Raw genomic sequence first — 26,252 nt, forward strand, 5'->3', positions numbered from 1 at the left:
CATTCCCTGTGATGGCTAGCTAGGTTGTTTCCAACTGTTTACCAGTACAAAGAACAAAGCAATGGACATTCTTGTTGTGCCTCCCAGTGCACAGAGCTCATATTTCTTGACGATAGTCTTAGAACGGCTGGGGGTTCCGGGGTGGCTCAGTCGACTGAGCATCTGCCTTTGGCTCAGGTCATGATCCCAGGGTCCTGGGATCGAGCCCCGCATCCTGAGATAGAGCCCCATGTTGGGCTCCCTGCTCAGCAGAGAGTCTGCTTCTTCCTCTGCCGCTCCCCCTTCTCATGCTCACTTGCTCTCTTTCTCACTCTCAAATAAATAAAATCTTTAAAAAAAAAAAAAGAAGTAGAATTGCCCGATTAAGGAGCATGCACATTTAAAATTTTTGAATATCTTATGAATTACCCTCTGCAAAAGCTCCACCAATGTATACTCCAGTATTCATCTCACTACTGCACGCCAGCCCTGGATATTAACACTTTCATTGGTTCCAAAAGCCTTTTCCTTCATCAATGTCAGGTTGACTCGAAGCCACATCCCAGCACATGGCTATCCTCCTCTTTGGTGCTAGGGGCCAGCCCCTTCTGTCTCTGTATCCTCCATGCTGCCCAACATGGAGCTGAGAGCAACAGCTGCTGATACAAGTGAGTGAGGAACTGTGATTTTTTGTAGTTTTACATGACTAAAGTGTGTGGCTTTTTTTAAAGATTTAATTTATTTGAGAGAGAGAGAGACAGAGATAGCGACAGAGATAGCAAGAGAGAGCAGGAGCCAGGAGGAGAAGGAGAAGCAGGCTCCCTGCTGAGTTGGGAGCCCGGGTGCGGGGCTTGATCCCAGGACCTGTGCTGAAGGCAGATGCTTAAGTGACTGAGTCATTCAGGCACCTCTAAATTGTGTTCTGAGACCCTACAACATTCTACAGTGGCTCAGTTCTTCAAGATTTCATTGTGAATGTTAGAGCTACTAAGCTGTGTTGTCTTCTAAACCTTAAAGAAATCAAAAGTCTTCAACTGGTCTGGGGAGAAATTCTTTGGTAACCAGCAGAATGACTGGTCAGATTGGTCAGAACACCTGGCCGGATTGGAACATGGGCATGCATTTCAAAACAGGTCCTAGGATCCTGGGAAGCAGGTTCTTCTGCTAGAAACATTCTGATACCATCACCCAAACGGAACTAAACAAAAACAAAAAACCCCACAAAACCCTGGGGCACCTGGGTGCCTCAGTTGGTTAAGCTTAAGTGTCCACGTTCAGCTCAGGTCAGGATCTGGGGATCCTGGGATTAAGCCCCACGTCAGCTCCCTGCTCAGCAGGGAGTCTGATTGTCCCTCTACCTCTGCCCCTCCCCCTGCTTGTGTATGAGCTCTCTCTCTCTCTCTCTCTCTCTCTCTCAAATAAATATATAAAATAAAAATCTTAAAAACAAACAAACAAACCAACAACCAACCCTTAGGGGTCAGCTAAAGCCATTCCATTGCAGACCAGGAGAAGGAGGCTCCAGCTGGGAAGGTGACTTGCTCCAGGTCACATGGCTAACCAGGAGTGGAACTACGAATGTAGCTCAGGTTCTGATTCCATGTCAGTGTCTTTCTTGAAAACATGTGGAATCCGAGGATTCCCCTCTAAACCCTCTGCCAAGCTCCTCTACTCCTAACCAGACACCATGGCTTCTCCCAGAAGGCAGCATAGACTCGGGGGTAGGGTCCTGGTTATCAAATCAGAGAGTCCTGGATTCAAATCCTGTCTCAGCCTTTGAGGTCTACTTACTCTACCCTTTGACCCTCGGGCTCTTCTTCTCTCTAATACCTACCTCCCAGGCTTACAGTTTTATTTCGTATGACCTACCTCACAGGGTTATGTCAGGTTTCAATGAGCCAAGTACATGGTCTGGCACACAGCAAGGACTCAGTACACCACGCCTGCCATGTTTTCCCTCCAGCTCTCCCCCTCTTGTGTGAATCAGCCAGGCTGGGGTCGAGGGGTGGGAACACGGTAAAGATTAATTTATCACAGGCAGGACATTCCTGGTTCAGACTCCACGAAGTGGGCTGGGTCACATGTCCCCTGCACACTGTCGTTTCACTTGGCTTGGCTTGAGCTTCCTGTCACCTCCTGAGTCACGGCTTTAATAAACTGCCATTCACAGCAGAGGGACTGTCCACATCCTCGTTGATCGTCGCTATGGAAGTCTGAAGGAGCAGAGAACAAGAGATCCTTTGAGCGCAGGGGTTCTTCCAATCTAGGCTGTCATTAGAATCTGCACCTCTAACAGGTTTCTGTGTGATGTCCGCACTGCTGATTTTGGGGGTGGGGGCACCACTTGATAACAGCTGATCTAGATGAACTTGAGTGGACCTCTTGAGGTCCTTTCCTTGCCAGCATTCTTCCCCCCTCTAGCAACAGCCCCTGACTTGTGCTTAGTGAACTACTCTACCCCTCTTCACCTCTCCAGCCATAGGTGGGGGTGGTGGTCACCTGGCCTCTCAATGTTAGGAGCAGGGACATGGCCAGATCTGGCAAATCAGCAGAATCTATACCCCAGCTCCAGTGAGTGGGTGGTTTGGCGATGGGCATGTCATTTAACAGAGTCCAGTGACAGTCAGCCCTGTGACTTTTGCTGGAAGGCTTGGGAAGAGGCACTAAGTGGGCATTTGCAAGCCTGGGGTTGCTGTAGCTCGCATTTGCAGGGGAAGAGTCTGACTGTGAGGCAACCAACGGAGAACGGAAAATACCAACAGAGGGGCGCCTGTGTGTCTCAGTCGGTTGAGTGTCTGCCTTTGGCTCAATTCATGATCTCAGGGTCATGGGATGAGCACCATGATTGGCTCCATGCTCAGCAGGGGTCTGCTTCAGATGGTCTCTCCCTCCCCCGCTGCCCCCGCCCTCTCTTTCTGCCCCTCCCCCTGCTCCCACATGAGTCTTTCTCTCTCTCAAATAAATAAATAAAATCTTTTAAAAAAAGAAGAGACCAACAGAGACCAGGTACTGTGACATCCTCTTCCCCTTGGATCTAGCCAAGCCCAACTCTAGACCTAAGTGTTTCAGCTACAGGAGGCAATTTTTCACTTAAGCTAGTTGGAGGTGGGTGTTTGCCGCGTGCAGTTCAAGAGTGCCCAAACATGGGACATCTACAGTGCCTTCTTGCCCAGAGTGGGATTCCAGCATCTTTCCTGGGTGCTGCTTCCATCAGGCAATGACCTTCAAAAACACCCCAGAGCTGAACAGCGGAGCTCATCATTTAGTCCCATCCTCTCCTTGTTGATGTGGGGTGACCTGGGGGCCAAGACAGGCAAGGCCTGGTCCTGAGTCATGCATACAACAAAGCCAACAGGATATCAGCCCTGGACTCTGTCAATAAATCCACCCATACCAGTGGGGCGATAACAGCTGGCCGTGCCAGGACGCTGACCAAGTCCCCTGCTCAAGGACACCCGTGCTGGGTCAGGGCTCACTCCTTCAGCACAAGAAAGGGCTTCCTTGCCCTTTGTTCTGTGTCTCGGTTTCTCTGATTGCAATCAAACAAACACACACGAGTGTTGTTGTCATGATAAAAACCATAAATGGAGCATAGGGACATAGGAAATGATTTTTCAGTAGAAAAAGATGAGCGGAAAGGGGAAAACGAAGCCCTCTAGTAACCAGCGCCCCACGCTACCGGTGACAACATTCAGGGAGCATATTCTTTTGTGTTTGCTTGCTGTTTCTATGAGGATTTACATGAGGCAAGATGGGGGCCTGCCCTGGGGGACCCAAACTATCCTCTGAGGAAGGACTTGGGGTGAGTCTTGGAAGCAAGAGAGGGGAAGAGATAGCTCCTCCTTGGGGGTTGTGTCACACAGGGTTTGTTGGTTTAGAGAACAGGGGCTTTGGGGAAGGCCAGTGGAAGCTTATTCAACTGATGAAAGACCCGAAAGTAGGTTTGTGTTAGCGGGAATGAAGGGAACTCCGAGGGCCAAGAAGCAGGAAGTAGGAAAAGCAGCCATTGCCTTTCATTGGGACAGGGGTGTGGATGCTTTGGTGACCCCAGCACTGCCACTGCCCAAAGAAACTCTTCCCTCGCCCTTGTCAGAGCCCAAGTCAAGAGAAAGATGGCGTGTTCCCCACTGATTCACCCAGCTGAGTGAACCCCTTGGCTTGAACTGGAGAAGGCCAGTGGTAGGAAGATGGAGCCAAGAATCATGGCTGCCCAAGAGAGCCAGTGAGAGGCAACTTCCCTTAAGACAACTAAGGAGGGAAAGGGTTTTCCAGTTTCCAGGCTCAGCTGCAAAGCAAGAACTACCCTCTAGCGAGCCCAGAGAGGGCAAGAGCCTGGGGCTGCTACTTCTAGGAACAGTTTGTAGCTGAGTTCCAACTGGAAACTTGTTCCAACCCAGCTACCCTAGAGCACTGCTGGTGTACCTAGGGAAAGAAATCAGTTGCGTTTGAGTATCTGTGTATAAATCAACATCCACAACACTGGATACCAGGCCTTTGTGTTATGGAGCAGCCATAGGCACGTGGGAGATGTCTTTTCCCTTCCCCGGTCCCCCTGAGAAACTTGCAGGACCAGCCAAATGGAATGCACCTTGATCAAGAAACTGGTCTTGTTAGGGAGTAGGGACTGCTTCTGGGGATGGGCCTACAGTAGTGTTGACTGTGTTTCCAGGCTTCTGCTGGTGGTAGTAGAGCCCTGACATCCCACCTCACCGGCAGGGCAAGATTTCTGATTCATGGAGCCTTGAAAAGGAGTTGAGGGTAGAGGAGTTCTCCCCAGGTGGGAGATGGTTTGGAGGACTTGAGGAGACTGGGGGGGGGGGGGGCGGGATATAATATACCGACAGCATATGCTATCCATTTACACGCAAAACATAATGGGCTGTCACCAAAGTGAGTACAATCCCAGGTTGCATTAATAGAAGTAGGTCTTGTAGAAAGAAGGAGGAGATGTCTTTCCCTCTCCTCCGGCCAGCCCATGTCCTATTCCAGGCAATTTAACAGGGATGTGGACGCCATTGGTGGTATCCCCAGACCTTCTCATCAGTTGTTCTGGGTTTCTCCTCACCTTCATCATCCCTGGCCCCCAGGAGCCGCTGATGATCTTCAAACAGTTCCTTTCCTCCAAGCATTTTCAATTATGCAGAACTCTCCCAACTGTCCCCTGCTAAAAGTGTGCCTGGAGGATGAGTCCTGCGCAGGTCAAGAATCCTACTTTATCAGCAGCTGCAAAAACATTACTCTGATCCCAAGGGCAAAGCTTAGCCTGTTTGGCAACTCCTGGGATCACCCGGCCTCCTGGATCAGGAGTTCCTGCATTCCCCAGTGGTCACAGAGACTGGGTGGCCATTCTCAACGTCTTCCAGCCCCACACCATGGTGTCTCTGGCCACATTTCTCAACTTCATCTCCCATTACTCCCCTTTACACACTTATGACTCAGCCAAAGGCGAGCACAGTTCAGCTTTTCAAAAACACATGCTATATTAGCTGTTTTTTGATTACAAGGGGGCAGAATGACCGCTGAGACCAGGTTGACCAAGAAAGGAGATGTACAGGGTTGTCTGGCATCAGGCCCAGGTGGATCCCGCCCCTGAGGGTCTCTCGTCTCCATCTCTTGGCCGGGTGTTAGCTAGCTTCATTCTCAGGCCAGCTTTCCCCCAGGAAGTTGCAAAATGGTTGCTGAAAGCTTGCAGCCCAGCAACCCTGGTAGAAATAAAACTCTCACCTCAAGAGTTGGAGCCCAAGGCCCAGGAATGGACTCTCTCGGAGCAGACTGGGGTTATTATCCTGCCTAAATCAAGTCCTGTGGCAAGGGGCATTGAATACAGTGACTGCACAGGCCTGAGTCTCCTGCCCCAGGATGCAGGGGAAGAGACTCTTAAGAGCTGGGGTTAGCTTGAGGATCAGCAGGGCTTACACCACGTGGTTTGGGAGTGGTAGAGGGCGGGTCCCTAAGGAAAGATGTGCATTCTCTAATTAGAATCAGGGGAAACGGGGGATGGGCAGGAAATAGCACTTGCCTACCAGTACACATGCCCCATCCATCCTCCCAGCAACCCAGCCACCTGGTATCAGTCCAGTAGAAACAGAGGGAAGTAAAGCCAGGCAGAGCAGCTCTGGATGTGGGAGGGAAAGTCCTGTGTTTCCTCAGAACGTCTTATTGGCTGTTTGAGAGGTCTGGAAGAATGGACGAGGAAGCCATGTGGAGGATTCTGAACTTTGAAAATGGACGTTCCGGCAAGGATCAGGCCTAATGAAAAGACAAGATGGTTCTGGAGCGTTCTGGGCTTAGAATCAGGGAGGGAGACCCACGGAGCAGGAGAGGAGTTGTGTGGCAGCCACTGCTCAACCTTCTTTGTCCCCTTCTTCCTTCTGGAAGAGTCCTGTGTTGTTCCAGTATCTACTCAGCAGAGCTTGAGGGTGAATCGTGATTGGTCCATGCCCATCGAGATGCTCCCACCCCTCCTGCCAGCCATTGGACTACGTATAAACATGTGATGCAATTCTGACCAATGATAGGAGGGGTCTTTGGGGAGCCATATATATATATATATATATATATATATATATATATATATATATATATATATATATATATGAAAGGACCCTCAGAAGAAGAGACTGTCCACCTGTGCTGGTTATTGTCATGTTTTTGATTTTCGTTTTTTCTTTTTTGAATATTTTATTTATTTATTTGAGAGAGAGAGAGAAAGAGCACAAGGTAGGGAGGGGCAGAAGAACAAGCAGACCCCCGATGAACAGGGAGCCCAACCTGGAGCTGGATCCCAGGACCTTGTGAACGTGACCTGAGCCGAAGGCAGACACTTAACCGCCTGAGCCACCCAGGCACCCCCGGCATTGCCATGTCTTGAAGTGTAGCAGCTATCTTGTAACCAAGAAAAAAGCCAGCCTGAAGGGCAGTTGACACCCGAAGAGAACAGAGCAGAAAAATGCAAAGAATCTGAATTCTTGATTATGACACTAAGTCACTGAATTAAACAATCCTGGATCCATCCTATTCTGGGACATGGTAGAAGGTAGTGTAGGGTGCCTGGGTGCTCAGTCGGTTAAGCTTCTGCCTTTGGCCCACGTCATGATCCCAGGGTCCTGGGATTGAGTCCCGCATCAGGCTCCCTGCTCAATAGGGAGTCTGCTTCTCCCTCTTCCTTTTCCCTTCTTCCCTGTTCATACTCTCTCTCATGTTCTCTGTCTCCAATAAATCATTAAAATCTTAAAAAAGAGAATGCAGTGTAATACATTTCCCTTACTGTTTTGGTCAGCCACATTGGAATCCTCTCCTGTTGTAGCCACAGCACACTAAGTGACTCTGATAGGTTTTACTTATTGAGGGAGTTTCTGGAGAGAAAGGACGTTTTCAACACCAGCGGTTGAGGCTCTAGGCAAGCTAAAAAACTATTCTGAGAAATATGGAATCCTGGAGAGAGGATGAGCTTCGGAAGCTCATGCTCCCAGAGCCATTACTTACTAGCTGTGTGTCCTTGAACACTTTCACCTCTCTTGGCCTCAGTGTTTTCATCTGTAAAATGGAAAGAACGACACGTTCATTCATCACTGAGGTGTGGTGAGGATTGAGACCACATACACCATTCTGACATACGAATCAATGGCTACTTATGGCAGGTCACTTTTATCTGCGCACCACTAGACCAGGATCTCAGTGATGACCAAAACAAGGACTTACAAAGTGGTGACATTTTATCAGAATTCCTTTAGAAGCTTTTTGAAAAATCTGGATTTCTGGAATCCATCCAGGGAGCTCATTATTCAGTAAATCTGAGACGGAGGTCTAGGTCTATGTAGTAGGCTGAACTCTCTGTTGCAAGGAGCAGAAACCCCAACTCAAACTGGCTAAAGCAAAATAAATAAATAAATAGGCAGTTTATTGGCTCATGTATATGAATAGCCCAGGGGGATAAACTTCAGACATGGCTGCATCCAGGTGCTCATAACATGTCACTAGGAATGTTTGTCTCTCTCTGATCGCTTGTCGTCAGGATCTGCTTCTGTGTTGCCTTTATTCTAAGCTAGCAGCTCCAAGCTGACAACTACAGCCTAGGGCCTCTGAGGAAAGAGAGCATCTCTTCCCTTACGGCTCTGCCCAAATCCTGGGGCTGCCAGAGCAGCCACACTCTGACCCTGGGCTGACCACCATCTGTGACTGGCCAGGGAACATGCTCTCCCCCGGAGATCCAGGGGGTGGTCTCCACCTGAACCACACAAGGTTGCATGTGGGGTAGGGAGGGCTCTCTAAGATGACACAGGGGCTCTCCTCAGGGGAAGAGAGAATGGGTGCTGAGTGGGCAGACATGCTACAAGGCTCAGAATCCACATTTCTGATCAAGTCACCCACTTGATTTGGATTCATGGGCAAGTTTGCAAATGACTGCTGGATAGATTGCTGGTTTTAGGACTTATTAAAGTCACGGAATCCCTTTCTGCCTAGGAACTCTTCAACAGTAGCCAATAAACAAGGCTGACCCAAAAACGGCCCTGTCTTAGTGGAAGGAGGGGTTGGATAGCCTCTGGTTATTCCCCAAGCAGCCTCTAAGGCACCCAGCAGCTCCCCTGAGCTCCCCAATTTCTTCGCTCTCTGAGGTCCCTGTGGCTCTAACTCTCCAGACTCCCATCTGATGCAACGGGGGAAGGGGAGGCTGGGGAGAGTCTCAAAGAGCTCGCTTAATGCAGTGTCCCCTTCAGCCCCTGCTGCTGCGTTAGAAGCCAGTGTGCCGGAGGAGAAAATCAGGACAGGAGAGGCCGGGGGCTGGCTTAGGAGGTGCGTCAGACCTCAGACATGCCACATCGGATGCTTCTGGCTTTGAAAGCTTCTCCTGGCCGGAGGCCAAACAGCCTCTCGGACTCTGCAGAGCACGGGGCCGTGGGGCTGCGTGGGCGTGATGACCCGCCTGACTGCCAGGGACAGAGGGGCTGAAGACAGGAGCGCAGCCGTCATAGCAGAGGGAGATGCCACGGGGACACATTGGCTGGGGAGACATGGTGGAGGATAAAGCCAATTTCACACTTTATTAGGCAGTTCGGGACCAATTAAGGCCACCTGGAAACGGGGCCGAGGCCCCTTCTTTCCCTCCTCCCTTCGCCAAGAAAGGCCTGGATGGCCTGAAACTCCTCTTGTGGAAGGAGCACTATTTTTTTTTTTTCCTACTCAAAACCCCATAGTATTCAAACCAGGAGTCGAGATCCCTTTTATTCTGCCGGAGACTGCGAAGCAGAGAGGTGAACGAATCCAGTGTGCCCTGTGCGGGGGGTGGGGGGTGGTGGGGGGGTGTGCAGAGGAGGTGATGATGGGGAGAGGAGATGAGTTGCATTGTTTATTACTTCATTGGTTCATCCAGGATCCATTCAACGGACATGTGCTGGAGCCTACTGTGCGCCCGCAAACTGAGCTTGGCCCTTAGTGCAATCAACTATAACTCAGGGAAGCCTCGTTCATTCCCCAGCTCCTGACGGAGGTTCTGGGGTTGCAGTGCGAATAGGCGGACACAGCCTCTGCCCTCGTGGAGCTAACTCAGTGGGGGAGACCCTCAAGTAAAGAGGCAATTTCAACAGAGAGAGGGAAGGAACGCAGTTAGAGCTACACATAGGAGAAGCCCCTAAACCAAGCAAGGAAGCCTTCATGGAAGAAGAGATGTGTCACTGAGACTTGAAGAATGATTTTGCACGGTGAAGGGGAGTGGTGAAGGGTGCATCACCCAGATGAAAGAGTGAGGGCAAAGGAGGCCAGAGAGGGCAACGTATCCAGTTCAGCAAGAGTGCAAAGGTCAAGAAGGGGAAGGAATAAACAGGGGCCATACCATGAAGGCACAGTTGGTTGGGAACTTACCAGGGAAGGACCTCCCAAAGGATCTGGATTCAGATCCGTGTTTCTGAAGGATGGCCCCTGCAGTGGCCTTGTGAGGGACAGAAGGAAGGCAGGAGGAACTGGTGGCAGGAGCCCCCATCAGGGGCCAGTGCAAGATGGTGGGTGAGCACAGCAGAGCCCCAAGGGGCAGGGGTTGATGGCAGTGAGGATGGTGGAAAGTGGGTGACTCTGGGAGATCTGTGCTCGATAGGGATTCTTGGTAGGTCAGAGGGTGAGTACAGGGGACAGAGACTGGACTGGGAGTCAGATGAAGGGAGGTATAGAACCTGCTCTGTACTTCACATCTGTGTGGCCCTCGGTAAATCCCTGTACATTTTCTCTCTTCCCTTCACATGTCAGCTTCATTCTCATAGGACCACGTTCCCAAGATGTGGGACCACAGGTCTTAAGTAGGGTTACCAGCTAAAACGCAGGCCACCTAGTTAAATCTAATCTGTATACAAACAGAAATAACTTTTTAGTATAAGCATATTCCATTTGGGACACACTGACACATATTTTAATTTAGGATCAAATAAGAGGGATAAAATCCCTACCTTGGAGGAAATTACTTTTTTTTTTTTTTAAAGATTTATTTATTTATTTATTTGACAGACAGAGATCACAAGCAGGCAGAGAGGCAGGCAGAGAGAGAGGAAGGGAAGCAGGCTCCCTGCTGAGCAGAGAGCCCGACGCAGGGCTCGATCCCAGGACCCTGGGATCATGACCTGAGCCGAAGGCAGAGGCTTTAACCCACTGAGCCACCCAGGCGCCCCAGAAATTACTTTTTTTTAAGGTTGTTTTCATTTTTATTTTTAAGTAATCTCTACACCCGGTCTCTACATGGGGCTCGAACTTACAACCCTGAGATCAAGAGCCATGTGTTCTACAGATCGAGCCAGTCAGGCCCCCCAAGGAACTTACTTTCTGACAGGGGAATCAGACAACAAGCAAACAAACAAACCAAGAAAACAAGGGAGTGGTAGAGTCTGTAATGATGGTAAGAGGGGTGATGCAGGAGTGAGTGATGGCCTCGGGCTGGGGACGGTTGGAGGCCACCCAGATGGAGTGTGGGCAGCGAAGGCATCGCCAAGGAGCTGCCCTTCCTGGCAAGAAGCTAAGCCGTGGGCAGATCTGGGGGAAGAGGGGCCAGAGAAGGGAAGGGCCAGTGCAGAGGTCCTGAGTCAGGAGCGAGTTTAGAATAATTGAGGAACAGAAAGAGGGAAGGCAAGGGCGGCCTTGTACAGCGAGTGAAGGGGAGGGCGATCCAAGATGCGCTGGGAAGCAGACAGGGGCCCATCACACCCAGCCTTGTAGCTCAGAGTAAGGAGTTGGGACTTTGTTCCATTTTAAGCAGGGGAATATGCCATTCTCTTGTTTTCTTTTTTGAAAAATCCCACTGGCTGCTCTGTGGAGAGTGGGCTGAGGGCAAAGGACAAGGGAACAGAGTGGCCACTAGGAGGCTCCTGCAAGGGTCTGGCGGCTGCTGTGTCACCTGGAGTGTGGTGGAGACTGGAAGAGGAGAGACAGCAGGAGGGCTGACTGGCCCTGCGAGAGGGGTGGACCACAGTGGAACATGAGGGGTGGAGAGGAAGAGGGGAGCAGAGGGAACACCAGGGGTTGGGCATGAACAACCCAATGGATGGTGGTGCTGTTTACTGAGAGGACAAGGCTGTGGGCTTTGGGTTGGCGGTTGCAGGCTAGATATGTGTTGCTTCTGTACCTCATAAGGAGGCAAAGAAGTATGACAGTTTCTGGGCGAGAAAGTGATATAATTCAAACTCCATATTCAATTTTATTAAATATAACATGGTACCTGCATATGGTGATACATTAACAAAAAGCTCATTATCATGGCAATACGACTGCAGAAAGGACATTTGTACCAAGAGTTTTTGGCTGGTGGCTGTGACTCTCCAGGTGGGGGTGGGAGCGCATGACTCCCAAGGGGGGTGCCATTGCTTGGAATCTCTGTCCTGAGAGGTGGCCACGGGTGTGGTGTAAAAGAGAAGAAGATGGATGTTGAGATTTTTCCCAGCTGTGCGTTCGTGTGTGTGTGTGTGTGTGTGTGTGTGTATCACTGTGCTTGTATTTTTATTTTATGCTTGATGTTCTGTCCCACAGCTTTTTTGGGGGGTGAGAGGAGGAGTGTGGGGGTCTGGGGGGAGGAGTGTGGAAAAGAATTTGAGGTAAAAAATTTAGGAATTTGAAAAAAAGCTCAGGGGAAGGCACACTCGCCAGTGCTGGCTAAATCAGCAAGGCTATCTGCCACAGCTCCCATGGCTGCTGGGGAAGCCTCCCCAGAGTGTGAAGTAATTCAAGATGGCTGCCTCCAATCACCACAGATTATCTGAGGACGTGGTCCCAGTTACCTTCACAGGGGAACAACCTTTGGCCTCTTAAGATATCCACTTATTTTCAGTTTTGAAAGAGCTCACACAGTGAAGGGGTATTTTTTAGAGTTTGAGGTGGCGAAGGGTCAGGAACACAGAATTAGAGAAGAGGTGAAGGCATAGGGAGTGTGAGCCCAGAGCAAAGAAAACTTGAGTGCCGGGTCACTGCCTGCCAGTTTGGAAGGGATCCCATGGCGGGGGGCTGGTATGCTTAGGGATCAATCACTCATTAAACGCTCAAGACAACACATACCTCAATGCTTCCATGCCTTTTCCCATGTCAACATCCCAACAACTGTTTGAGGTAGGACCATTTCCTTATTTGCCCACAAAGAGGGAAGTGAGGTTTTGGAGGGATGGAGTAACTTGTTCGTGGAGGTCACACAGCAGCTAAGTGTCGAGCAGGGATTTGAACTCAGGCATTTTGCAACAGGAAGCCTGGGCCCCTGATGGCCACCACCTCCTTCTCCTCAGTCCAGTCCACTGTGCTCGCTAGATCCAATTCTGCCCTCAGACAGGGGAGTTTCAAGCAGCTCTCGGCCAGACCCCAGGGTTCAACATCCAGTCCCGGGTGCTGCAAGCTTCTGACCTTGAGCCCAGCTCTTAGTCCTGTCTCCTGCCGGGATCTCTGTATCCTTATCGGGCCTGATCCCTGAGTCCCCACGGCCTGGGACTTGAACCTTAACCCAAAGCCTGCACCCCTACTGCCCCTGTTTCTGACCTGAACTTGATCTCTTTCCTGCCAGGACGCTAGGAGATCGCTGTCCTCAAGTGCCCCATGGAGGCTGGGAGCACCTGCGGCTCTCCCCTCCCACCCCCTGGGAGTGTGCCCCACCCCCCCAACCTCACAACTCCTTCAGCTGACTTAACCCTCTTCCTTGCCCTGGCAGCTGGATCTGTGCTCCCAGCCTGGCTCTGTCCCAGGGGAGCAGCTCGGGGCTCAATGCTAACTAGGACACCAGCATGCCTCGTGAAATGCCTCCAGAATGAGTTCTTCTGTGCTGGCTGCTGGTGAGATCTGTTTGTGTTTGTTTGTATGTTTTTAGCGTGCAGCGCGTGAGACCTTGCTATGTGCCAGGCACGGAATTAATCATGTCCAATGGACTCCCTCGTGGAGCCCTCAAGCAGCCATGTGAGTTGTGGATAGAGGCTGCTGGGATTCTCTTCAGGCCCTGATCTTTCCCCAGGCCAGAGGCTCTGCTGAGACACCCGAAGCCCTGGGTCCCCAGAATCAAGATAAGCAGCCTCTTCCCCGACCACGGGCCCCACCTGCACTTCCTACCTCCCTGACTTGGGGCTCACTGCCCCTCCTGAGACAGGCCAGGACTCCAGGCAACATGGCTGGAGGGAGGGGACCCTCGCCCGCCTGTAGCCTGGCTTTGCTCTCATGCAGCTAGCTGCCTTTGGGTCTCTGTTTGCTTTGGCCCTGCAGGAACAGCCCCAGTTGGCTAGGACTAGGGGCAGCCCAGCAGACCCTCACCGACGCTGACCCTGTAGCATCACCTACTCAGCTGCTAGCTGCTGGAGGACAGTCCCGAGGGCTCCAGGTCCGAAGGCTGGACAGCCCCCTGAGGCCTGGCGATGGTCCCCCTCCTCTCTGAGGGGCAGGGGCAGCTGGGAGCCCCATATTTCCACTGCCCAGTGCCTAGCTACTGAGCAACATATCTGTCACTAGCTGGTCAGGGAGTGGATTTTGAACCGAAAAATCTACTATAGGGAGGAGACTACACAGGTGCCAGAAGATGTAAGAAGTAGCCCAGAGATATGCCACAACAAACAGACCCTCCAGTCCTCAGGCAGGAGAGACGCCAGGGAGAGGCCGTTTTTCGAGTGTCTGGGATCGGGAGCTACCTGACAGGAAGTGGCAGCACAGCCAGGCCTGTCCAGGGGGACAGGGGACCATGAGGCTGTCAGTGGGGGCTGGGACCATGGAGGCCGCCACAAGGAGAGAGGCTGCCTGAAAAGGAGAAAAAGAGAAATACCTTGGGCTCTCCCTTCCTATCTCCTGCCAGGACACCAGACGACGGGGCCCTGGGAAATGTTCTCCCCACAGGACAGAGCAGAGTGGGGCGGGGGATTGCCTATGAGGGCAGGCAAGTGCATAACCAACCTCTGGAGACGGGAGCTGCCCAGAAGGGATGGCCGCAACCCCCACACCTGCTCTGTCTGACCTAACCCTCCTGGGGCCTGGGGGTGTCCCAAACCTGTGGCCGCTGTATAGAGCTCTCTTTGCACTCACAGGCTCCGCGTATGCCCAGACCCCCGAGGACAGGCAGATGGGTCCAAGATGGGGAACCCAGAACCCCCGGGAGAGGTGCTGGAAAGCCGGGGACTGCCTGGGGCATCCGTAGTAATGGAATAGCAGCAGCCAGGGCTCCTGAGCCCAGCATTAAGTTCAAGCTTAATGAACTTAATTAAGGTGGGGGGGCAGATCTTTGTTCCCTAGTCTGCTGCTGGAGCCTCCGGCAAGCTTTGTCCCTGAGCCGCGGGGTCCCCTGGCAACACCCTGAGAGAGTGCTCCTGGGTGTAGACGGCCCTGCGCCTAGGACCAGAGTCGCTGCTCTTGTAGCAGGGGGCCTGGTTATGGCCTGAGTGACCGTCTGACCTGTCTGGGTGCAGCAGACAGCAGAGAGCCCTGTCGTCCAAGAGGCGGGAGAATCCGGGCCACCCGTGCCCGTGAGCATCACCCTGGATGGGAAGGCTGTACACCTGAGCCAGGCTGGCAGCACCGCGGATGGCGGAGCTCAGGCAGTTCCAGCAGGGCCTCTGGGGTGTGACAGCAGCTTCTGAGGGAAGGGCTGTGCCCAACTGCAGCCAGGCCCTCAAGAGCCAGGGTCGGGGTCTTCCCCTCCAGAGGGGAGTAGCAGGCCTTGTCACCCTCCCACATACAGGGAGAAAGGCCCTATGAACCTTCCTCCAGATGTCATGCCATCTCTGCTACGGTCCCCATAAGAACTGTTTATTGAGCTCTAATGTGCCTTGTGCTGGGGTAAGTGATTTTCTATCAGTATCTCATTTATTCTTAAAAGAACTTTGTGGGATAGGTACCATGGAGATTCTCATGGGTAGGTCAGAAAATACGGCCCACAGTCCAATAAAAGTTTGAAGACGGCCATGGTAACATTAGCACAAAAGGAAGCAGCACTCCCAGAGACCCAAGGAAGGGGGATTCGTGTCTGAGTAAAGCAGAGAAACATGAAGGCATTTCACAGGAAATAGAAAGATATGAAATGAATTCTTCAGAGGAGATTCTCCACCCACAACAGTCCACCCACTCTCAGGCACAAAATACAAAGAGGAAGCCTGTCGTGGCCCACACAATCCCCACATAGATTGCACATCAAAAAATAAAAACAGGGGCACCTGGGTGGCTCAGTCGATTGAGTGTCTGCCCACATTGGGCTCCCTACTCAGTAGAGAGTCTGCTTCTCCCTCTCCCCGTGCCCCTCCCCTCTCAAATAAGTAAATACAATCTTTTTAAAAAAGATTGTATTTACTTATTTGACAGACAGAAATCACAAGTAGGCAGAGAGGCAGGCAGAGAGACGGGGCAAGGCAGGCTCCCCACGAAGCAGAGAGCCTGATGTGGGGCTTGATCCCAGGACCCTGGGATCATGACCCAAGCTGAAGGCAGAGGCTTTAATCCACTGAGCCACCCAGGCGCCCCCAAGTAAATACAATCTTAAAAAGATAACTAAAAACAGACAAAACCCTGGTTTCTGGCTTCTCTTGAAAAATCAGAATGTCTGGGCACCTGGGTGACTCAGTTGGTTAGGCGACTGCCTTCAGCTCAGGTCATGATCCTGGAGTCCCAGGATTGAGTCCCACATTGGGGCTCCCTGCTCAGCAGGGAGTCTGCTTCTCCCTCTGGCCTTCCCTCTCATTCTCTCTCTCTCTCATTAAAAAAAAAAAAAAAAAAAATCAGAATGTTTGGCACCACTGAGCCCTCATTCTGATGTGGAATGTTGGTTAGAGCCAGGAAGCTGCTAGCAGCTTTGGACTGTGGGTGAGGGCTCTGGTCCATCGCAGTCCCCACCACTCCCTAATGTCTTTCACCTGGTCCTTCAGCTCAACTGCGCCCCCTGCCCCACCCCACGGGCATTTCAGGCGGCCCCTCAGCAGACTGGTAGAGCCCTGCTGCCACCTGGTGGCCACAGCCCACACTTTCCATCATGGCTAGGCAGGGAGGTTCCTGACTTGTTATCAGTGACCGTTCACACGGACTGTTCCATTTAATCTTCTCATCCCCCACTCCCGTGAGAATGGGAATCGCACCCATCTTACAGATGAGAAAACAGGAAAGGTAAATACGGAAATTACCGCTAAGAAAACAGATGAGCAAGGTTAAGTGAATGGAGGGTTCAGACTACCTGTTCTTCCTGATATTGCCGGAAGTGGAATCCTATTCTTTCCATAACCCCAGCCCAGGACACTTTAGGCTCTGTCCTGCTCAATAGGCCCTACAATGACTTTCACGCTGGACGCTAGGTCCCGGTGAGATAGCCTGGGCCTCCTTGGGATAAACCAGGATGCTACAATGAGTACTTTAAGAGGACAGGGCAGGCTGGGGACCCTCATCCCTCTTCTTCACATGCAGAAACTGTAAGTGCGTTGCTACTCATCTATGGTCAAGTAGGCCTTGAGCTCAGGATTTCTAAGGCCAAGAGTGGGGCAATTTTCCACACCACCATGCTGCCTCCCTAGGCCTGAGAAGGCCTCTTTCCCTTTTGCTTTCCCCAATCCCACTTATCCCAAAGGGCCTGGCACCTGCCCTGCCTCCTCCAGGAAACCTCCCTGATCACTTCAGCGCCCCAAACTCCCTCTCACTTGAGCACCTATAAGCCTGGTCCATAGTCCCCTTCTGGGGCTGACAGCATCCTACCCTGTGGTAGCAGGTAATTGCCTGATGCGTGTATGTCCTGCCTCTCCAGCTGGAGGGAGATTCCTGGGAGGCAGGGCTTCCTGTCCCCTCTGGGATGTTTATGTAAGCAATGTGCATTGACAGTTTATTCCTTGAGCCATGTGAAGGACCCTGGGAAAATTCTAGAATGAACTGGAGCTTGCATCCTAAAATGCGACCCTGGGTATGTCACTTCTCTACTTCAATCCTTTCAGTGGCTTTCCACCGCCCTCAGAACACAACCCAGAGCTCCTTCCCATGTGGACATCTCAAAGCCATCTCTCCCTGCACCTAGTACTCCTCCACACACCCTATGTTCTAGTTCTACAGCATTTTGGTTCCCTGATGAAACATGCTTACGCCTACCTCTGGGCCTTTGCATGTGCCCTCTATCCCACCTTCACCCAACCCAAGTTACCTTTTAAGCCTCAGCTTGGATGTTACTTCTTTAAGGAAGCCTTCCTTAGTGGCCCAGTGTTGGTTACGGACACTGACCCCTCCACTGGGCTCCAGTGGCACCTGTTACTGCCCTGTGCAAACACTTACACTGCATGTAACGGACCATTGACTTGTCTGTCTCCCTCCCCAGACAGTGGGCTTTGGGAGGACAGGGCCACCATCTGACTTCTCACTGTATCCCAGCAGCCAAGGCCAACTCCTAGAGATGTGTGGTAGACCCTTATCAAATGAACACATGAGGGGCACTTGGGGGGATCAGTCGGTTAAGTGTCTGCCTTCGGCTCAGGTCATGATCTCCGGGTCCTGGGATTGAGATCCGGGTTGTGCTCCCTGCCTCGTGGGGAGTCTGCTGCTCCCTCTGCCTCTCCTAGCCACTCCTCCACTTCTGTGTGCATGCTCGCTCTCAAGTAAATAAAATCTCTAAAAAAAGAGGAAAATAAACACATGAACGAACGAGGTCCTGTTTTTATGAACACCTGTCCCATTGGGGCATCTGACTCTCCAACAGTTAGAGTCCCGCAAACTCCAGAGACGTTTTCCTCTTTGAAGTCCTTTATTCTCAGCAGTTCCCGTCACCGTTTCACCAAGTTAGAGTTCCCCACAGTGAGCGGGACTCCATTCATCTTCCTTCCATATTGTAACCTTGCCCTCACATTCAGACCTGGGTTTGGGCCGAAAAGGTTAAAGAGGTCACACTCCGCGGCAGGGAGCAAGGGCCGCCCTCGGCATCAGCCTTGTCTGGTTCCCGGGCAAACACCCTGGCAAGTTCAGGGAGAGGCGGCCCCACAGGGCGATACATAGGACGGAGGACGCAGCGCAGGGTTCTAGGTCTCTGGAGGGGGCAGGGGCAAGGCACATTACACAGAGGCCTCTGCACAAAATCCAGGCAATTCTCTGCCTCTCAATATGCATTTTCTCAGTTGTCACTGACTCTGGATCTCCGCCCCTGGTCCACAAGAAACCACAACCCGTGTGCCCCCAAAGACATTTTCGTTCTCCCCTCATGAGACAGATGTGGTTCCACATGTATTCCAGGTTTCTGCCTTCTGCTTTCAAGAACATCCACAGTTTTGTTCAGGTCCCTCTTAATGGCACTTAATAAATATACATTCTGGGACCTGACAGAACAGGCTGTCCTCTTTCAAAACATCTCTAAAGCTGCCTGTTCAAAACATCTGAGCAAGGACAGAACTCAGAGGGGGCACATCCCAGCTTACAGCTGGCGGCCGCTTCTGACTGCAGACCTGTCTTGTCCACTACTGCGTGTCTCGGGCCGAGGTCCCCAGTCCCGGGGACACACCGGAAGCACCTGGGGAGCTTTCTGAGTTCCTGAGGGCCTGGCCCCAGCCTAGACCAACTCCATTACAACCTCTGCGGGCGGGGCGGTGGGGGGAGGCGGGATCCTGGCATCAGTCACCGGCCCTGCAGCAAGCAGCCAGGTTGAGAACCTGAGCTGGGGATCTAGCCCACAGGAGAGTCTCAGTAAGCACTGAGGGACCCACAGGTGGATTTCCTGTCTTGTAAATGCTCCCTTATGCCTCCTAGTTGTATTAGAAATCTGAGTGGGAAAGAGAAAGGAAAATGAGTCAAGAGCATCTTACAGAGTGAATTTGGTGCCAGCACGGGGTCAGTGGGGACTGAGTTTCTCTTGCACAATCCATCTTCCCGCTTTCCTGAACCGAGGAGTGAGGTGCAGATCTCACGCGGGCCTGTATACATTTCTTAAAAGCCCTCCCAAAGCCAGAGCTAACTGCTTTAGGCACTACAGTTACAATACCATGGAGAGGTTCTTGGAGGTAAGTCTAAGCTACCACTGTATTTTCCCCCAGCCTCTAGGTTGGGTCGGCCCCCAAATGTATAATTTGTATTATAGGTCAGGCCAGACTCCCTTTCCCCCCTTCCATGAATCCTGAGGGTGATTCAACGGTGGCTGCTCCCAGAATGGTCCCAGCGGGTCGGTTTGCCTTGAACAGGGACTGTTTTTCCCATTTCCAGGTCCTAGAAAAGGATGGCAATGGGTTTGACCTCACCAGGTTCAAGAGACTGGCTACTTAGAAAGCGCTGTGGAGAAGGGCCCTGAGGTAGCCCCTGGGCTGAGGGGAGAGGGCCCCATGCTGAGTCCGAGTGTCTGCCACGGCTGGGCAGGGCCCGAAGAGGCTCGCACTCTGCAGCTGCACGTGAGGGTGCCGGGGCCATCCTGAGACCATTTCTGGGTTGCATCCTGCTACCATGACAATTGACATTTTTATCACACTTCACAATTTACAAGGCGCTTCCGTCCTTAGCCTCAGGCCATTCTCACCACAACCCTGTGAGTTAGGTCTTTGTGGATGAGAAAACTGAGGTTGTGTCCTACGTCTAAGGCCCTTCCGCCAACCGACACCACATGCACCTGCTACCTCCAGGCCCTGAAACCACCAGGTGCTCCCCCTGGCTCCCGACTTCCAGAAACAGGAAAGCAAGCCATCACCCAAGCTCCCCCACCCACCAGGCTTTCCATCACCTGCTACACGGAGTTGCCTAAGCAATTTGCATGCCCTTTGTTCCCTAGTGCAGAGAACACAAGCCCAGTAGCTACACAGCCTCATGTGCCCACCCTGCCACTCCACACCCTCAAAATCTCCGGTTTCCAGGAACAGCCTCTGAATTTGCCTAAACACATTCCAGAACGGTGACCTGGGCACACCCACTCCGAGGCTCCGCCAAGGAGAACCTTTCCATTGCCCTCACAAGCCCTTGCTCCTCCGCAAGAGAGGGCTGGGCAGGGGAGGTTCACAGTCCAAGACAACTCAGCTGCCAGCATGGGTCGGCTGCGGTGTCTCCTGATGCCACATGCAGGGAGTGAACTGTCAGGCCAGGCAGCTCTGGACCTCTCCAGTGCCCTGCAACCCCACGCACACAGGTAACATTCACCTGCGTGACCCACTCGGTGGGCAAGGCTGGATGGGAGCGCAGGTAAGACAGGCCATAAGTGACAGCAAGTCCTCATCAACTTGACCTGCCATCCAGGCTGTTGTGACTTCAGATGGGAACCCCATTTTCTGCAGACCTGATGAGCGGCTCTGGCTGGAGCCTTTCCCGCTCACCCATGCCAGGCATGCCTGCAAGGCCCACCCACCTCTACTGGCTGCCCTTCACCCCACCTAGGCCTGATCTCCCCTCTCACCCCCGCCTTCTCTTGGCTTCCTTCCTCTCACAGGGTCCTAGCATCCAAGCCTCCCTGTCCCTTGGCAGCACAGGCACCACAGCGGGCACCCTAGGAGGGCAGACTCCAGCCCCAAGGAGCTGGGCTCGGGGCCCTGGCCAAGAAGCTGGAAGGCACATATCCCTTTTGCTCGTTTACTTCCACGAGGCTCCATTCTGGGTTCCCCTTCTTGTCCTGGGCCTCTAGGACAGTCACCAGCTGGCCCGCCTGCAGACTCACTTCATGGCTGCTTCTGGCCACAAAGGGGTACACCGCCACCGCCTGAAACACATGGGGAGTGACACAGAAACAGTGGAGCAGGGGACAGACACACCCAACCCAGAGATGCCATTCTCGTCTTGCTCCGTCCCACCCCACTCAGTGCCTATGGGGCAGTCACCACCTCCCAAGGACGTCCTCTATGCTAAAGAGGAAGGCTACTGCTGCCACTTCCACCAGCAATACCCACTGTGTGCCAGGCTCTGTTCCAGCGTGTTCCCTGGGCTTGACTCTCACAGTTCTATAATTCTATCTGCCCCATTTTTCAGATAAGGGAATGGAGACTCAGAGAAGTGAAAGAGCTCATTCAAAATCACACAGCAATGAAGCCAGGCCTGTCAGTACGGGTGCCCTTGGTCCAGTGCTGTCACCCCACTGAGCAGCCTCTCCCCCAAAACCTTCCCTGGATCTGAGGGTGTCACCTGTCCAGGCCCGCTTCCCAGCTTGGAGTAGAGACTGGGGATCAGGGGATCGGTTAATTTTTAAGGAAAGGCATTGAACTGGGGAGGGGGGAGCTGGAGGGGAGGGTAGTTATTAGGCTACTATTTTACCTCCCTGGCCTCAGTTTCATCATCCGTGAAATGGAAGTAATAGCATCCTCCCCTTCAGGTAATTGTGGGAGTTCAATGAATGATGTACGTCTGTGCCCAGTACACGCTCAGGGCTCAGTACATGTGGGCTGCTCTGACTCTGTTTACCATTCCTACTGTTACTGCGGCCAACCCTTAGGAACAGTCAGAAGCAGGGGAGGACGGGGACGATCCCACAAGTGTGGACCCATGAACAGAGGAAGCGGCTGATGTGTCTGGGAAGGTGGACGGCTGGGCTCACCTAGAGCAGCGTTCCTAGAGATGCTGCCCACATTGGGTGGAGCTGGGGCCCGGCCAGGCCCTCTGGGGGGCTCCTTGTGGGTTCTTGGCTGATGGGCGGGAATGCCCGGCAGGAGGCATTGGCCCTCGGAGCCCTCCTGGGATGTGCCCCACGCTGCACGCCTCACATCACACACGCTTCTCCGCTGCCCCCCGACAGCCCACCTGAGGCTCCTCTCTGGCCTGAGGCCTCCTGGACTGTTCACCGCCAATCTCTGGTTTCCCACCACTGCTCCCTGTCACTGCTCCTGCCCTTTCTACTGCCCACCTGTCACAGGTGAAGCTCTCTTCTACCGGGGAGTGAGGCTGCTGTCTACTGAGGCGCACGTATGCCTGGCCTGCCCTTCCTAGATCCTCCGGCCCTCACAGCGAACCCACAGAGCTTCTCCTCCCTCGACGACTCCGTCCCAGCAAAGCCAAACCCTTTAATTGCTTCCCATCGCTTTTTTGGTTTTGAGGTAGAATTCAAATACTGTAGCAGTCATCCTCTAACAGTGTACAATTCAGTAGTTTTTAATAGGTTCAAAGGCCGTGCAATCAGCGTTTCTAATTCCAGAACATTTCCATCCCCTCAAAAAGAACCCCCATTCGAGATAGCAGTCCCTTCCCAACTGCCCCCAACCCCGGTCCAGGCCAACCACCGTCACACTTCCCGTCTCCAGCCATTTGCCTGGTTTGGACGTTTCATATAAAGTCATACAGCACGAGGCCTTCTGCACAGAGCTGCATGTGATGGCACGTACTGGCCCTTCCTTCTTTTTCACGGCTGAGTAATACTCCATTGTGTGGCTATGCTGCATCTCACTTACCCCCACTTGTCTGCTGATGGACAATTGTCTTGTTTCTACTTTCTGGCAGTTACGACTAATGCCACTGTGAACACGCATCTGGGTTCCCCACTGTTCTGAAGCCGAGGCGGACACCCTCGCCAAGGCCACAAGGCCCCGCTGGCCCTGCCGACCTCTCTAGCAGCACCTCACCCCTACCTTCTCCTCCCCACCATGTGTCCCTCCTTTGTCCACACACAGACACGCACATGTGCACGTGCACACACAGAAACACGCTGGGCCTCTGCCTTCACTATGCACACTTTCTGGGGAGCTCTTCCCATCCAAACCCCGGCACACTCCCTTTATCCAGTTAATCCCTGCTCACCCTTCAAATCTGAGAAAAAGCATCATTCTTCTTAGAAAAGCCTTTCCTGCACCTCTCCCACTAGACCTAGGCTCCGGCACTTATCACTGCTCTAACTTTACAATGATTCCCATGATTATTTTATTAATTGCTGTTTTCCCCACCCACAGGTTATAAATCTGAGGAAGGCAAGGACCAAGATTTACTTTTGCTCATGATTACATCTCTTATCTAGCACAATGCCTGGCAAATAGTGAATGAATGAATGAATGAATGAATGAATTCCACTCATCCCCCTGATAGGGAGCAAGGGGTTGTTTATGTGGCAGGGATGAAATCCTCCTTTTTCCAGGTCCAGTCCTGACCAGGACACCAGTGTGGCCACTGACCAAGACCCTGGCCTCAAGGGACGGTAGCCTCTTCCAAAAGGAAGAAGATCAAAGCCCCACTCCAGGTGGCTATGGGAGGGCAAACCCCACCCCTCTCCCAGACTCACCTGGGTCACCGTTGGGAGAGAGGGGACAGGGGCTGGGATGGGCTCTGGTGCCAGGTGACGGGAGTCCTGGTGAGGCCCCTCCTGCCCTTTGATTTCCTCCTGACCGGAGATGACATGGTACAGCTCCAGTTTCCCAGCTGGTGCATACCCTCGATGTCCTACAGGACACGCACAATGTTATCTGGCTGCAGACCGCACTTCCCATCCCTTTTAGTGGTAGAGGAAGTCAGCACCATTCATGGATGTGAATGCCTCCAGCACAATTTCCCAACATGAAAGAGGACCTGAAAAGGTCATCTAGGAACCTCACAGACCCATTCCAAACCCGCCCACACTCACTGTTTCCAGCTTCTACTTGCACACCCCCAGTGACAGGGAGCTCATTCCCTACCAAGGCAACCCACTCTGCTTTGAACAGCTTTGACAGGGATAAGACGTTCTCCCTCGGGCTGGTATGAATACTGCTTTCCTGGTGCTGGGCCCACTGGTCCCCTTCCCCTCAAGCGGAGACCTAGAGTGGGGCTGCTTCCTCACTCAGCACAGCCTTTTCCAGGAGGCAGAAACTGCCTTTCTCTTCGCTGAGTGCCCCCCAGTTCCTGCTCCAGTGCTGTTCTGCTCCCTACCACCGTGCACAGCCAGCACTGCCTGAGAGCTTGCTGGGTGGTGGGACTGGCATTTGACTGTCCAGTCTTCACGCCAAGCCTCCAGGTCAGTACTGTTGTCTCCATCTAACGGCTGGGCCAGCGGAGCTCAGAGAGGCTCTGCTAACTTCTCTGAGATCACGCAGTTAGTAAAGTGGCTGACTTGGGATCCAAACTCAGTCCCCTTGACCCCAGTGGCCGGCTTGAATCCAATTCAGCTGTTTGTCAACTTGAGTCATGAGACTGCCCTTTCACAGTTTCTGCTGGATTTGTACCATTTTCTTAAATTTTTTTTCTAAAGTAGGCTCTGTGCCCAGTGTGAAGCCTAACATGGGCTTGAACTCACGACCCTGAGATCAAGACCTGAGCTGAGATCAAGAGTCACACACTTAATTTTTTGATAGACTCATTTTTAAAAACTTAGACTTGTTCTACCAGTAATATGAATAAAATTACGGGTTTATGAACCGGCTATCGTTTTTCTCATACGCAGAGAAATATTTCAGTGACAATTACAATACACTTTCTGAAGGGGAAAAACTGTCTGTGGATCCCTTCCCAGTGAGCCTGTGTGACCCTCATCTTGTGGGTCACAGGCCCCTTTCTGGAAGACACTGCTGGGCCATCTCCTCTTGGTTTCAAGGTGCCACTTGCCTCCTTCCCAGTTACACTGGTGCACCCAGACCTGAGCAGCAATCCAAGGCTGGGACCAGTGCACGGGGGACAGGCAGGACCACACGTCCCTTGTTCTGGATGCCAGATGTCCTCCCTTTAGCTGGGATCCAAGCGTGCCTCCTCTGCATATCTACATCTTTGAGGGAGATGCTGGAGCTCTCTCTGCACATCTCTGTCTACCCCAAAAGTCTGTGAGGTCCACAAGGCACATAATAGGTGCTTCATAACAGATGTAGCAACGTAAGACTCACTTCCTCTCTGTGGCATGCCATGGGCCAAGCTAAGCTGGCTGAGCCCCAAGCCCTGAGTTTTCACCTGGATCAATTCCCACTGTGAATCTGCACAGCCAGACCCCTGCCCACAGCCGGATCTCCCCACTGGTTCCTGTTGGGGGGCTTCCCAGAGGGAGCGGAAGAGCCCCTGAAGCCCCACTTACCCCCGGTGTCCACCAGCCAGCGGCTGCTGTTGCCTTTGGTGTCCTTGTTTTGAAGGAGAGCCACAACCTGGCCCCGAAGCAGCGTCAGGTCCAGAGTCCCAGCTCCGCTGACATTGCTTGTCACCTGGTACAGCTTTTCTGGGCCGTACCTGCTCAGGAGAACCTGCACCTGGCGTTCAGCCCCTGGAAGGAGTGGCTGGGGGTGGGGGAGGGACAAAGAGAGACACAGGTGCCTGAGTTGGTGTGTCAAAGCTGGCTGCCCACATGCTGACAGCCAGGAGCCCTGCGCCGATGCCTCCTCTGCTGCCAATGGGCAATAGTCGCCTCACTAACAGATTAGAGGAAGGACACACACTCTTGGGCTCCGAAGGGATCTCAAAAAAAACCCTCAATTTAACCTCTAAAAAAATCCCTCCTAGGTCTAAACTTCTGGAATTTTCTAAAATTCTAATTCAGCTTCCAGAAGTTCTCAGTTACAGAACTCTAGGATGGGGCCCTAAATTCTGGCCATGGCATCAAGCTAAATAACCCCACAGGAAAAAGCCTGGCATAGGTCTTCCAGCCTGAATGAGCAAGACCGTGAGCTTCACACGGGCACCAGGCCTGACTCATGCAGCTGCTCTGACAGCCGGCACGGGGTGACGCGTGCAGACCCTCCCTCACGTGTGACGGAAAATGAGTGCTATCTTCTATTCCACAAGTATTTATCGAGCACCTGCTGTTTACAAGGCACAGTAAGCCTTCTGAATGGGGTAACAGAAACGCAGAAGACAGTTCTGCCCTGATGGAAATGGCCAGCTAGCTGGGAAGAATGACTCAGGGGTGCTTTCCAGGCATCCAAAAATCTCCTGGCACTGCCTTTGATTTCTTGTTCATTTCTTCCAGCAAAAGTATCACCAAGAAAAGACTCAGGGGTGACGGTCCCCTTTTT

General features: G+C 52.4%; 1 protein-coding gene across 1 annotated transcript in view; it reads right to left on the reverse strand.

The window, feature by feature from the left end:
- Positions 1 to 20,863: 20,863 nt before the first annotated feature.
- The window catches only part of ARHGEF37 (Rho guanine nucleotide exchange factor 37), a gene marked incomplete at its 3' end in the record, with an annotated part of 47,569 nt that continues 42,180 nt past the window's right edge, over positions 20,864 to 26,252 (reverse strand). The window contains exons 11-13 of the mRNA XM_080804809.1: positions 25,322 to 25,517; positions 23,570 to 23,727; positions 20,864 to 21,073 (exon numbers count right to left, since the gene is read on the reverse strand). Of these exons, the coding sequence (XP_080660935.1) occupies positions 20,864 to 21,073; positions 23,570 to 23,727; positions 25,322 to 25,517 (564 nt within the window). The remainder of the gene's footprint in view (positions 21,074 to 23,569; positions 23,728 to 25,321; positions 25,518 to 26,252) is intronic.

This window comes from Martes martes (assembly GCF_963455335.1).
Source record: "Martes martes genome assembly, chromosome: 5".
Lineage (NCBI taxonomy): Eukaryota > Metazoa > Chordata > Mammalia > Carnivora > Mustelidae > Martes > Martes martes.